Source organism: Entelurus aequoreus, linkage group LG06, assembly GCF_033978785.1.
Source record: "Entelurus aequoreus isolate RoL-2023_Sb linkage group LG06, RoL_Eaeq_v1.1, whole genome shotgun sequence".
NCBI lineage: Eukaryota > Metazoa > Chordata > Actinopteri > Syngnathiformes > Syngnathidae > Entelurus > Entelurus aequoreus.
Genome location: NC_084736.1, coordinates 35,067,224 through 35,082,644, shown reverse-complemented (window position 1 = coordinate 35,082,644; position 15,421 = coordinate 35,067,224). Strand labels below are relative to the sequence as shown.

Here is a 15,421-nt window from a genome sequence, read left to right as displayed (position 1 = left end):
GGAAATTGCCCGATTTAATAGAATTATTAACTATTTGCAAGATGTCTGTTGATAGGCAGTCAAAAACATTCTTAAAGAAGTTGGTAGGTAAAACATCAAGGCAGCAGGTGGATGACTTTAGAGCTGTCACCGTTTCCACTAGAGTTTTAGAGTCTATGGCATTAAAGCTTGCCATCATTGCTGTGTTACTTTTGCCTAAATGGGGTGGTGATCCAACTTTTTTACTTGAGATATTGATGGTGCGTCTGATGCCTTCAATTTTATCAGTATAAAAGAATGCAAAGTCATTGCATTTCTGCGTGGAATGGAGTTCGGCTGGTATTTGTGTTGGGGGTTTAGTCAGTCTGTCAACGATTGTGAATAGGGTTTTGGCCTTATTTGTGTTGCTGTTTATGATATTGGAGAAGAATGTTTCTCTAGCACTTTTTAAGACTAAATTGTAGGCCTGGAGGCTCTCTTTATAGATGTCATGGTGAATATGAAGTTTTGTATTCCGCCAGATTCGTTCAGCCTTCCTGCACTCTCTTCTCTGGGCTGTTACAGCAGCAGATTTTCTCCAGGGTGCCTTTTGCTTGCCAGAAATCGTTTTAACTGTAACAGGTGCAATGATATCTATGATATTCACAATTTTGGAATTAAAGTTGCTTACAAGATCATCAGCATGACATGGGTTTAGAGGTGGTAGTGAGGAGATGGCGTTTTTAAAGAGGACATTAGCATGTTCATTTATGTACCGCTTTTTGACATTCTTTGATTCTGTTTGTGTGTCCGGGATTACAGAAATATTAAAGAAAACACAGAAATGATCAGACAATGAAGGATCAATCACAAGAACATCAGAAACATTAAACATGAATATTATCAAATATGATTATTATCAAACACAAATATTAAACATGAATAGTATCAAATCTGATTATTATTAAACACAAATATTATTAAACATTATTACAATTATTATTATAAAACATGAATATTATTACTAAACATTAATATTATTTTAAAACATTAATACTATTATAAAACATCAATCCATCCAATTTCCTTCGCTTATACGAGGTCGGGTCGCGGGGGCAGCAGCCTAAGCAGAGAAGCCCAGACATCCCTCTCCCCAGCCACTTGGCCCAGCTTCTTCCGGGGGATCCAGAGGCGTTTCCAGGCCAGCCGGGAGACACAGTCTTCCCAACGTGTCCTGGGTCTTCCCCGTGGTCCTGTACGGGTTGGAGGTATTCGGGTGGCATCCTGAGCAGATGCCCGAACCACCTCATCTGGCTCCTCTCCATGTGGAGGAGTAGTGACTTTACTTTGAGCTCCTCCCAGATGACAGATCTTCTCACCCTATCTCTAAGGGAGAGCCCCGCCACCCGGCGGAGGAAACTCATTTGGGCCGCTTGTACCCGTGATCTTGTCCTTTCGGTCATAACCCAAAGCTCATGACCATAGGTGAGGATGGGAACGTAGATCGACCGGTAAATTGAGAGCTTTGCCTTCCGGCTCAGCTCCTTCTTCACCACAACAGATCGATACAGCGTCTGCATTACTGAAGACGCCGCACCGATCCGCCTGTTGATCTCACGATCCACTCTTCCCTCACTTGTGAACAAGACTCTGAGGTACTTGAACTCTTCCACATGGGGCAAGATTTCTTCCCCTACCCAGAGATGGCACTCCACCCTTTTCCGGGCGAGAACCACGGACTCTGACTTGGAGGTGCTGATTCTCATCCCAGTCGCTTCACACTCGGCTGCGAACCAATCTAGTGAGAGCTGACCAGATGAGGCCATCAGGACCACATCATCTGCAAAAAGCAGAGACCTAATCTTGCTGCCACCAAACTGGATCCCCTCAACGCCCTGAGTGCGCCTAGAAATTCTGTCCATAAAAGTTATGAACAGAATCAGTGACAAAGGGCAGCCTTGGCGGAGTCCAATCCTCACTGGAAACGGCTCTGACTTATTGCCGGCAATGCAGACCAAGCTCTGACACTGATCATACAAGGAGCGGACCGCCACAATCAGACAGTCCGATACCCCATACTTTCTGATCACTCCCCACATGACTTCCCGGGGGACACGGTCAAATGCCTTCTCCAAGTACACAATGCGCATGTAGACTGGTTGGGCAAACTCCCATGCACCCTGCCGAGAGTATGGAGCTGGTCCACCGTTCCACGACCAGGACGAAAACCACACTGTCCCTCCTGAATCCGAGGTTCGACTATTCGGCGTAGCCTCCTCTCCAGTACACATGAATAGACCTTACCGAGAAGGCTGAGGACTGTGATCCCACGATAGTTTGAACACACCCTCTGGTTCCCCTTCTTAAAGAGAGGAACCACCAACCCAGTCTGCCAATTCAGAGGTACCGCCCCCGATGTCCATGCAATATTGCAGAGTCTTGTCAACCAAGACAAACCCACAGCATCCAGAGCCTTAAGGAACTCTGGGCGAATCTCATTCACCACCGAGGAGTTTTTTTAACTACCTCAGCAACCTCAGCCCCAGAAATAGCAGAGCCCACCATATATTCCCCAGGCACTGCTTCCTCATAGGAAGACGTGTTGGTGGGATTGAGGTCTTCGAAGTATTCTCTCCACCGATCCACTACATCCGCAGTCGAGGTCAGCAGAACACCATCCCTACCATACACGGTGTTGACAGTGTACTGCTTCCCCTTCCTGAGGCGGCGGATGGTGGTCCAGAATCCCTTCGAAGCAGTCCGGAAGTCGTTTTCCATGGCGACCGCCGAAGCCGCACACCGCTTGGCCTGTCGGTACCTGTCAGCTGCCTCTGGAGTCCCATGAGCCAAAAAGACCCAATAGGACTCTCTCTTCAGCATGACGGCATCCCTCACCGCTGGGGTTCTAGGATTACCGCCCCGACAGGCACCAACCACCCTGCGGCCACAGCTCCAATCGGCCACTTCGACACAGAACATGGTCCACTCGGACTCAATATCCAGTGCCTCCCTTGTGACATGTTCAAAGTTCTTCTGGAGGTGGGAATTGAAACGCTCTCTGACAGTAGACTCTGCTAGACGTTCCCAGCAGACCCTCACAATGCGTTATGGCCTGCCAGATCTGTCCGGCATCCTCCCCCACCATCGGAGCCAACTCACCACCAGGTGGTGATCGGTAGGAAGCTCCGCCCCTCTCTTCACCCGAGTGTCCAAAACATAAGTCCGCAAATCCGATGACACAACTACAAAGTCGATCATGGAACTGCGGCCGAGGGTGTCCTGGTGCCAAGTGCACATATGGACACCCTTATGTTTGAACACGGTGTTTGCTATGGACAATCCGTGATGAGCACAAAAGTCCAATAACAAAACAGATCACTAGTCCATAAAGATCCGGGCGGCCATTCTTCCCAATCACGCCTCTCCAGGTTTCACTGTCGTTGCCAACATGAGTGATGAAGTCACCCAGCAGAACAAGGGAATTACCCGAGGGAGCACTGTACAGTACTCCCTCAAGGGTATCCAAAAAGAGTGGGTACTCTGAGCTGCTGTTTGGTGCGTAAGCACAAACAGCAGTCCGGACCCGTGCCCTCACCCTAAGGCGGAGGGAAGCTACCCTCTCGTCTACTGGGTTAAAGTCCAACGTGCAGGCTTTGAGCCGGGGGGCCAACAAGAATTTCCGCCCAGCCCGTCGCCTCTCATTGCTTGCAACGTCGGAGTGGAAGAGAGTCCAGCCCCTCTCGAGAGAACTGGTTCCTGAGCCCTTGCTGTGTGTCTAAGTGAGTCCGACTATATCTAGCCGGAAACTTCTCCACCTCGTGCACTAGCTCTGGCTCCTTCCCCCCAGCGAGGTGACGTTCCACGTCCCCAAGAGCTAGCTTGTGTAGCCGAGGATCGGACCGCCAAGTGCCCTGCCTTCGGCTTCCGCCTAGCTCACATTGCACCCGACCTCTATGGCCCCTCCTATGAGTGGTGAGCCCATTGGAGGGGGGACCCACGTTGCCTCTTTGGGCTGTGCCACCAGGCGCTCGCCATCATACCCTACCTCTGGGCCTGGCTCCAGAGGGGAGCGCCGGTGACCCACGACCGGGCAGGGGAAATCCAAGTCCTTGATCTTTATTCTTCATAAAAGGTCTTCGAGTTGCTCTTTGTCTGATCCCTCACCTAGGACCTGTTTGTCTTGGAAGACCCTACCAGGGGGCATAGAAACATAGCCCCTAGGATCATTGGGACATACAAACTCCTCTACCACCATAATGTGGCAGCTCAGAAAGGAGATGATAAAACATGAATATTATTATCAAACATGAATATTATTATTCCATCCATCCATCCATTTTCTACCGCTTATTCCCTTCGGGGTCGCGGGGGGCGCTGGAGCCTATCTCAGCTACAATCGGGCGGAAGGCGGGGTACACCCTGGACAAGTCGCCACCTCATCGCAGGGCCAACACAGATAGACAGACAACATTCACACTCACATTCACACACTAGGGCCAATTTAGTGTTGCCAATCAACCTATCCCCAGGTGCATGTCTTTGGAGTTGGGAGGAAGTTATTAAACATTAATATTATTATTTAACATGATTATTATTAAACATGAATATTATCCCCGTATAAAACATGAATATTACTATAAAACATAAATATTATTAAACATGAATATTTTTATTAAACATGAAGAATATTATAAAACATCCATCCATCCATTTTCAAACGCTTGTCCCTTACGGGGTGCTGAAGCCTATCTCAGCTGCACACGGGCGGAAGGCGGTGTACACCCTGGACAAGTCGCCACCTCATCACAGGGCAAACACAGATGTACAACATTCACACTCACATTCACACACTAGGGACCATTTAGTGTTGCCAATCATCTGTATTATTAAACATGAATATTATAATTAAGCATGAATATTATTGAACATGAATATTATTATTAAACATGAAGAATATTATAAAACATGAATATTTTTCATTAAACATTAATATTTTTATTAACCATGAATATTATTAAACATGAACCTTGTGCAGCCCTTTGAGACACTTGTGATTTAGGGCAACGTAAATAAACTTTGATTGATTGAATATTATTATTAAAGATGAATATTACTATTAAAGATGAATATTACTATTAAACATGTCACACTAACTCTAAAGATGGATGAAATAAAAATGGCTAAAAGAGAGCTAAGTATTTGATGACAGTACCTTGTCACAGTGTAGTTCCAGGTTCAGGTCGCCTTTGTTGGTGTGGAGGCGGACGTAGCCTTTTTTCTTCACGTAGCTGTAACGCACAGTGTCGTCTGCGATGGCGTCTGCCTTTCAAACATGCAAGGTTGGCCATGACACATATGTGCAGAAAACACCACAAGCCAAATGTTGAAGAATAAATCAACTCGTGTTGCTTCAAAGGTCACAAGCATGAAGCTGTTCCCCTTTCATGACAGACCATGTAAACATTCTGTTGAAGTAATTCCAAATATATTGTGATGATACCTACCTTCTATCTCCAAACTTCACCCAAACCTTGGTGCTGCCAAAAACATTAGTGCTAATACAAAACGAGTGAAGTTGTCACATTGTGTAAATGGTAGGGGTGTAACGGTACGTGTATTTGTATTGAACCGTTTCGGTACGGGGGGTTCAGTTCGGTTTGGAGGTGTACCGAACGAGTTTCCACACGAACATATAAAGTAGCCGCCTAAGCTAAAGTCTTAACAAGCTGCTCCGCTTCCTTCTGCCTGTCTCTGTCAGTACTCCGCAGCACCCAGTATTGTCCCACCTACACAACCATCTGATTGGTTACAAACAGAGCGGTAACAGCCAATCAGCAGTGCGTATTCAGAGCGGTAACAGCCAATCAGCAGTGCGTATTCAGAGCGCATGTAGTCAGTGCTTAGCGTTTAGCAGGTAAGCATCAGGCAGCGGACTCTCACCAAATTATAATGAACACCTTCCAGTCAACTACTAGTAACATCACTATGAGCCCGTTGACCTTCTAGAAATATAAACTGCAGCTCAGCTCGCTCGAAGTCCTGGCTTGAGGTGAAGGCTAATTGGCTTTTAGCGTAACGTTAACTCATTTTGCGGTGTGTGTGTGCGTGTGTGTTACGGACAGCAAAGCCCTGTCTGTCTGTTATTTCACTTTACCTTTTTCTGTGTTGATTGAGCTGTGTTGAAGCAGCAAAAAAGGACATTATGTTAAATGAAGAGTTTCTGTCTCTGATAGTTGATATAATAATGTAACTGCATCCTTAAGCCTACATGAACTCCATGGTGTTCAGGGATGAATAGTCTCTCCTATTGCTGTTGTACTATTTTTTCAGCTATAGTTACATTAATCATTAGTAATGTAGCAGCTTAGTTTTGAATGGCAGGGTCCCTGCTATCAAATGTTGATAAAAATATAACATTTACATAATAAAAATCAACTACAGGCTTTTCAAATGCTGTAATAAATTAAGCATGATGAGTTGACTTGAAACTGTTTAATGTTGAACTTTTTATATGTAGAAGAAAAGTTTTGTCATTTTATTTAATCTGAGCAACAACTTGAGGCAGTTTAATGTTGATTAACGTGGGCAGAATTATTATAGTGTTCCTAATGTTAAAAGGATAAAGCCATTGTTTACAAATTTGGTAAATACTGTAAATAACCAAAACATTTATATTTTGTTGTTTTCTTACTGTACCGAAAATGAACCGAACCGTGACCTCTAAACCGAGGTACGTACCGAACCAACATTTTTGTGTACTGTTACACCCCTAGTAAATGGTAAATAAAAAGAGAATACAATGATCTGTAAATCCTTTTCAACTTCTATTCAATTGAATAGACTGCAAAGACAACATATTTCATGTTCACACTGAGAAACTTTATTTTTTGAAAATAATCAAAAACTTAGAATTGAATGGCAGCAACACATTGCAAAAAAGGCATTTTTACCACTGTGTTACATGGCCTTCCCTTTTAACAACACTCAGTAAAGGTTTGGGAACTGAGGAGACATATTTGAAGTGGAATTATTTCCCATTCTTGCTTGATGTACAGCTTAAAGGCCACTACTACCGACCACACAGTCTGATAGTTTATATATCAATGATGAAATCTTAACATTGCAACACATGCCAATACGGCCGGGTTAACTTATAAAGTGCAATTTTAAATTTCCCGCGAAACTTCCGGTTGAAAACGTCTATGTATGATGACGTTTGCGCGTGACGTCAATGGTTGAAACGGAAGTATTCGGACACATTGTATCACAATACAAACAGCTCTGTTTTCGTCGCGAAATTCCGCAGTATTCTGGACATCTGTGTTGGTGAATCTTTTGCAATTTGTTTAATGAACAATGGAGACTGCAAAGAAGAAAGCTGTAGGTGGGATCGGTGTATTAGTGGCTGGCTACAGCAACACAACCAGGAGGACTTTGACTTGGATAGCAGACGCACTATCCGACGCTGGCCGCCGACCGCATCGATGATCGGGTGAAGTCCTTCGTCGCGCCGTCGATCGCTGGAACGCAGGTGAGCACGGGTGTTGATAAGCAGATGAGGGCTGGCGTAGGTGGAGAGATAATGTTTTTATTATAGCTCTGACGAGGTCCCGTAGCTAAGTTTGCTTCAATGGCATTGTTAGCAACAGCATTGCTAGGCTTCGACAGGCGGCACAGCATTAACCGTGTAGTTACAGGTCCAGTGTTTGGTTCGGTGTCTCCTGATAGTAGTATTGTTGATCTGCTGTCTATCCTTCCAGTCAGGGGCTTATTTCTTTTGTTTCTATCTGCATTTAAGCACAATGCTATCACGTTAGCTCCGTAGCTAAAGTGCTTCACCGATGTATTGTCGTGGAGATAAAAGCCACTGTGAATGTCCATTTCGCGTTCTCGACTCTCATTTTCAAGAGGATATAGTATCCGAGGTGGTTTAAAATACAAATCCATGATCCACAATAGAAAAAGGAGAGTGTGTAATCCAATGAGCCCTTGAACCTAAGTTACGGTCAGAGCGAAAAAAGATACGTCCTGCACTGCACTCTAGTCCTTCACTCTCACGTTCCTCATCCACAAATCTTTCATCCTCCCTCAAATTAATGGGGTAATCGTCGCTTTCTCGGTCCGAATCGCTCTCGCTGCTGGTGTAAACAATGGGGAAATGTGAGGAGCCTTTCAACCTGCGACGTCACGCTACTTCCGGTACAGGCAAAGCTTTTTTTATCAGCGACCAAAAGTTGCGAACTTTATCGTCGATGTTCTCTACTAAATCCTTTCAGCAAAAATATGGCAATATCGCGATATGATCAAGTATGACACATAGAATGGATCTGCTATCCCCGTTTAAATAAAAAAAATTAATTTTAGTAGGCCTTTAAGTTGTTCAACAGTCTCCCTTCTGATATTTTAGCCTTCATATTGCACCACACATTTTCAATGGGAGACAGGTCTGGACTACAGGCAGGCCAGTCTAGTACCCGCACTCTTTTACTATGAAGCCACGCTGTTGTAACACATGGCTTGGCATTGTCTTGCTGAAATAAGCAGGAACGTCCATGATAACGTTGCTTGGATGGCAACATACAGTATGTTGCTCCAAAACCTGTATGTACCTTTCAGCATTAATGGTGACTTCACAGATGTGTAAGTTACCCATGCCTTGGGCACTAATACACCTCCATACCATCACAGATGCTGCCTTTTACACTTTGCACCTAGAACAGTCCGGATGGTTCTTTTCCTCTTTTTTCCAGAGGACACAACGTCCACAGTTTCCAAAAACAATTTGAAATGTGGACTCGTCAGACCACAGAACACTTTTTATACTTTGCATCAGTCCATCTTAGATGAGCTCGGGCCCAGTGAAGTTTTTCTGGATGTTGTTGATAAATGGCTTTGCTTTGCATAGTAGAGTTTTAACTTGCACTTACAGATGTAGCGACCAACTGCAGTTACTGACAGTGGTTTTCTGAAGTGTTCTTGAGCCCATGTGGTGATATCCTTTACACACTGATGTCACTTTTTGATGCAGTACCGCCTGAGAGATCCAAGGTCACGGGCATTCAATGTTGGTTTTCGACCTTCCCGTGATTTCTCCAGATTCTCTGAACCTTTTGATGATATTACGGAGCGTAGATGGTGAAATCCCTAAATTCCTTGCAATAGCTGGTTGAGAAATGTTGTTCTTAAACAATTTGCTCAGGCATTTGTTGACAAAGTGGTGACCCTCGCCCCATCCTTGTTTGTGAATGACTGAGCATTTCATGGAAGCTGCTTTTATACCCAATCATGGCACTCGCATGTTCACCTGTGGGATGTTCCAAATAAGTCTTTGATGAGCATTCCTCAACTTTCTCAGTCTTTTTTCCACTTGTGCCAGCTTTTTTGAAACATGTTGCAGGCATCAAATTTCAAATGAGCTAATATTTGCAAAAAATAAAGTTTCTCAGTGTGAACATAAAATATCTTGTCTTTGCAGTCTAGTCAAGTGAATATAAGTTGAAAATGATTTGCAAATCATTGTATTCTTTTTTTATTTACCATTTACACAACGTGACAACTTCACTGCTTTTGGGGTTTGTATGTTGTTGACATGTTTGCGTCACAATTCATATGTGCCATAGCTCAAGTGTCTTCTTTGCCAGCACAAACCTTTGGTTATGACAAGGTGGGGGTGGGATAAAGACTGATGGTATGTTTAGATCTTCCCCTTTACATCAACTATTCATCACAAAAAACAGCATATTTTTGTGTCTTTCTCGCCATCTCTGGGTCTAAGTTGGATGTCAAAGTTAAAGATTAAAGTACCAATGATTGTCACACACACACTAGATGTGGTGAAATTTGTCCTCTGCATTTGACCCATCCCCTTGGGGAGCAGTGGGCAGCAGCGGCGCCGCGCCCGGGAATCATTTTGGTGATTTAACCCCCAACTCGACCAACTTGTCAGATTATGCTCACCTACCTTGTACTATCCAGGTGAGAGACATGATTTATCATATAGAATTCACTTTCACCAACTCAGAGGCCATGCAGCAGCTCCATATAGCAACATAAGCTAGTTAGCTGTCTAAAAGTAGTTCCTCTGTGTTAGCACTTATAATAACAATATCACTAATACTTGTTAATATTCAGCTCACCACATGTAAATGGAGTATTGTTTGTGTTTTATATGATTTAGAAGTACGATAGTGTCCTCCCTTTAGCTGCATTGTAAGCAGACTTAGATGTTTATTTAGCATGACAAAATACATCTGTCTTCATGATTGTCAACCATTCAAAAACGTGCAGTTCCCCTTTAAGTATGTGTCCTTATCCAATCAGGAGTCAGCTGGAACTAAGTCCATGATATCAATTATTATTGTTAACTTGATGAGAGTGTGCACTTGCCTGCTGAGTTTGTGGTGGCAGGTGTCATGGCCGTGGACGTGAAGGAGGCGGCCACCCTGCCTGTGGAGTAGTGCGCCTGGAGAGCAAGTTACAAGTTACTTCTGGAGGTGAAGTTAGAAGTTACTTTCTGGAGAGGAAGTTACAAGTTACTCTCTGGAGAGGAAGTTACAAGTTACTCTCTGGGGAGGAAGTTACAAGTTACTTTCTGGAGAGGAAGTTACAAGTTACTTTCTGGAGGTGAAGTTACAAGTTACTTTCTGGAGGTGAAGTTACAAGTTACTTTCTGGAGGTGAAGTTACAAGTTACTTTCTGGATGTGAAGTTACAAGTTACTTTCTGGAGGTCAAGTTACTTTCTGGAGAGGACGTTACAAGTTACTTTCTGGAGGTGAAGTTACAAGTTACTCTCTGGAGGTGACGTTACAAGTTACTTTCTGGAGATGACGTTACAAGTTACTTTCTGGAGATGAAGTTACAAGTTACTTTCGGGAGATTAAGTTACAAGTTACTTTCTGGAGATGAATTTACAAGTTACTTTCTGGAGATTAAGTTACAAGTTACTTTCTGGAGAGGAAGTTACAAAATACTTTTTTGAGAGGACGTTACAAGTTACTTTATGAAGAGGACGTTACAAGTTATTCTCTGGAGATGAAGTTTCAAGTTACTTTCTGGAGATGAAGTTACGAGTTACTTTCTGAAGATGAAGGTACAAGTTACTTTCTGGAGATTAAGTTACTTTCTGGAGATTAAGTTACAAATTACTTGCTGGAGATGAAGTTACAAGTTACACAGTTCCAACATGGAAACAACCACAACAAGATTATTGCCGCAACACTTCCCAAATAAGTTTTTTTTTTCTTTTTACATGAAACAATTAACATGAAAATAAATTTAAGTGACAAATTGTATGGATGGATATACCAGTATCTTAGTAGTTTATGTACAATATGAGTACTGTATCTTGGTAGTTTATGTTCAATGTGAATACTGTATCTTAGTAGTTTATGTACAAAGTGAATACTGTATCTTAGTAGTTTATGTTCAATGTGAATACTGTATCTTAATAGTTTATGTTCAATGTGAATACTGTATCTTAGTAGTTTATGTTCAATGTGAATACTGTATCTTAGTAGTTTATGTTCAATGAGAATACTGTATTTTAGTAGTTTGTGTACAATGTAAATACTGTATCTTAGTAGTTTGTTCAACGTGAATACTGTATCTTAGTAGTTTATGTTCAATGTGAATACTGTATCTTAGTAGTTTGTCCAATGTAAATACTGTATTTTAGTAGTTTGTTCAATGGGAATACTGTATCTTAGTAGTTTATGTCCATTGTGAATACTGTATCTTAGTAGTTTATGTTCAATGTGAACACTGTATCTTAGTAGTTTATGTTCAATTTGAATACTGCAGGGTTTCCCACACATCCATTTATTTGTGGCGGCCCGCCACGAAAGAATTACGTACGCCACAAATAAAAAATAAAAAATTTTTTTTTCCTCTCCTTCTTCTCAGGCAAATCATATAGTTGATGTAGATGCCCATATCGGCTGTTCAGATTTACTTTACAAAAGAGAAGTGTAGGATACTTCTCTTGTTGCCTTATTTGTATTTGACTTTATTAAATGTATTTATATTAGAAACACAACATGTGTATATAACAAAGGGTGCAAAGTCTGCAGGCAGTAGGAAACCCATGGTTAAGTGTAGGGAGTAAAACTGATGGCAGTCTAAAGTTCAAGATTTTTGGAGCTCTTTGTTTAGTGGATCAGATGTTTGATGAAGCTCTGTGTCTATCTACCACCACTACTGTTTTCTGTTTATTTGTGTTGTGTATTTATTTACTGTGGCAGGACACCTCTGCCTCTGTTTCACTTTATGTTGCTGGTAAATAATATGGTTGTAGTAGTAGGCTAAAGTTAAATTATTTAGTATGCACTAATTAAAGGGGCAGAGCTTTGAGACATTTTAGCTTTTATATTTTAAGATATATTTTTTTGTAAGAACCACAATTAATAAATATATTTCAGTGAATAACTTATTGTTCAAATCTGTATATAAATATGTACATAAAGTGTTGTAATTATATTGTAAAATGGATGGATGGACGTTTAAAACAAAACTGTTATTATTAATTAGTAAATATACATTTTTTGAGCCTTTTTAGAGAAAATCAAACCATTGTAGTAAATTATGCAAATTACTCGATGTTGCCATGGTGACCACGCCCATAGCCACGCCCCCACCGCCACAGGTATCTTGGCAGTTTATGGGAAACACTGTACTGTATCTTAGTAGTTTATGTTCAATATGAATACTGTATCTTAGTAGGTTATGTTCAATGTGAATACTGTATTTTAGTAGTTTATGTACAATGTGAATACTGTATCTTAGTAGTTTATGTACAATGTGAATACTGTATCTTAGTAGTTTATGTTCAATGTGAATACTGTATTTTAGTAGTTTGTTCAAAGGGAATAATCTCTTAGTAGTTTATGTTCAATGTGAGTACTATCTTAGTTTGTTTAAAGTGAATACTGTATCTTAGTAGTTTATGTTCAATGTGAATATTGTATCTCAGTAGTTTGTTCAATGTTAATACTGTCTCTTAGTAGTTTATGTACAATGTGAGTACTATCTTAGTTTGTTTAAAGTGAATACTGTATCTTACTAGTTTATGTTCAATGTTAATACTGTCTCTTAGTAGTTTATGTTCAATGTGAATATTGTGTCTTAGTAATTTATGTTCAATGTGAATACTGTTTCTTAGTATATGTTCAATGTGAATACTGTATCTTATTAGTTTATGTTCAATGTGAATACTATATCTTAGTAGTTTATGTTCAATGTGAATACTGTATCTTAGTTTATGTTCAATGTGAATATTGTATCTTAGTAGTTTATGTTCAATGTGAATACTGTATCTTAGTAGTTTATGTTCAATGTGAATACTGTATCTTAGTAGTTTATGTTCAATGTGAATACTGTATCTTAGTAGTTTATGTTCAATGTGAATACTGTATCTTAGTAGTTTATGTTCAATGTGAATACTGTATTTTTGTAGTTTATGTTCAATGTGAATACTGTATCTTAGTAGTTTATGTTCAATGTGAATACTGTATCTTAGTAGTGTATGTTCAATGTGAATACTGTATCTTAGTAGTTGATGTCCAATGTGAACACTGTATCTTAGTAGTTTATGTTCAATGTGAACACTGTATCTTAGTAGTTTGTTCAATGTGAATACTGTATCTTAGTAGTTTATGTTCAATGTGAATACTGTATCTTAGTAGTTTATGTTCAATGTGAATACTGTATCTTAGTAGTTTATGTTCAATGTGAATATTGAATCTTAATAGTTTATGTACAATGTGAAGACTGTATATTAGTAGTTTATGTTCAATGTGAATACTGTATCTTGGTAGTTTATGTTCAATGTGAATACTGTATCTTAGTAGTTTATGTTCAATGTGAATACTGTATCTTAGTAGTTTATGTCCAATATGAATACTGTATCTTAGTAGTTTGTTTAATGTGAATACTGTATCTTAGTAGTTTGTCCAATGTGAATACTGTATCTTAGTAGTTTATGTCCAATATGGATACTGTATCTTAGTAGTTTATGTTCAATGTGAATACTGTATCTTAGTAGTTTATGTTCAATGTGAATATTGTATCTCAGTAGTTTATGTTCAATGCGAATACTGCATCTTGGTAGTTTATGTTTAATGTGAATACTGTATCTTAGTAGTTTATGTTCAATGTGAATACTGTATCTTAGTAGTTTATGTTCAATGTAATACTGTATTTTAGTAGTTTGTTCAAAGGGAAGAATCTCTTAGTAGTTTATGTTCAATATGAATACTATACCTTAGTTTGTTTAAAGTGAATACTGTACCTCAGTAGTTTATGTTCAATGTTAATACTGTCTCTTAGTAGTTTATGTACAATGTGAATACTGTATCTTAGTAGTTTATGTTCAATGTGAATACTGTATCTTGGTAGTTTATGTTCAATGTGAATACTGTATCTTGGTAGTTTATGTTCAATGTGAATACTGTATCTTGGTAGTTTATGTTCAATGTGAACACTGTATTTTAGTAGTTTGTGTTCAATGTGAACACTGTATCTTAGTAGTTTATGTTCAATGTGAACACTGTATCTTAGTAGTTTGTGTTCAATGTGAATACTGTATCTTAGTAGTTTATGTTCGATGTGAATACTGTATCTTGGCAATATAAGGAAGAAACAGCCCGGCGGTCCACCGAGAGGCGGGATGAAAGATGGACCAATCAGGACGGATAACACGGAAACGACTGGCACGACAATGACGAACGAGCAGAGGATCCTCAGAGAATGTGGCTGTGGGTGGGCCAAGGAAACAACCTACCGGGGCCTGCGAATACACCAGGGAAAGGCAAAATGCGGCGGTGGCCGCAACCAGATGCAATCTTGCACTGCAGAAGCAGATCAGACAAGGAGGAATCTTAGCCAGGTTGAGCACCACAGTGCTATTGATCCCACCATTGCAACTGGTCAGAGAGAGGAGGACCAGCCTTCCCAGCAGGACGTGCAGCAACAACAGCACAGCCCGCAGCACAGTGAAACACCAAGTAGAGAACCCACAAGAGGAACATCAGAGAAGCTTATCCGGAAAGCCAAAGTGAAGTGGCCAAAAGCCAACGACAAAGACTCCTGGAGCAGCTTCGATTTTAACTTATGCACCACCCTCCAAAGTGCGCTAAGAGGCAGTGTAACTTCCAAACTAAACATTATGGGAGACATCATCTACGAAGAAGGGAAAGAGCGTTTTGGATTGATGCCACAGAGGAAGATCGTTCCCAAACAGAGCGGGAGACGGGAGAGGGAAATCCTCCAGCTCGTAAAGGAACGCCGCCTCTTACGCAAGCAGTGGAGGAAAGCCAATGACCAGGAGAAAGTCGGCCTGAAGAACCTGTGGGACCAGATCAAAGTAAGACTCACACAACTGAGGAGAGCTGAAAGGATCAGGAAACGCAGAAGCCGCAGGGAGAAAGCAAGGGCAAGCTTCTTCCGGGACCCCTTCAAGTATGCTCG

At 41.1% G+C, this 15,421-nt stretch overlaps 1 protein-coding gene across 1 annotated transcript in view; it reads right to left on the bottom strand.

Annotated features, from left to right (window-relative positions):
* ppil2 (peptidylprolyl isomerase (cyclophilin)-like 2) overlaps positions 1 to 15,421 on the bottom strand; it is a 52,705-nt gene that overhangs the window by 15,710 nt on the left and 21,574 nt on the right. Inside the window, exons 11-12 of the mRNA XM_062050616.1 lie at positions 10,349 to 10,420; positions 5,171 to 5,281 (exon numbers count right to left, since the gene is read on the bottom strand). Coding sequence (XP_061906600.1) covers positions 5,171 to 5,281; positions 10,349 to 10,420 — 183 coding nt within the window. The remainder of the gene's footprint in view (positions 1 to 5,170; positions 5,282 to 10,348; positions 10,421 to 15,421) is intronic.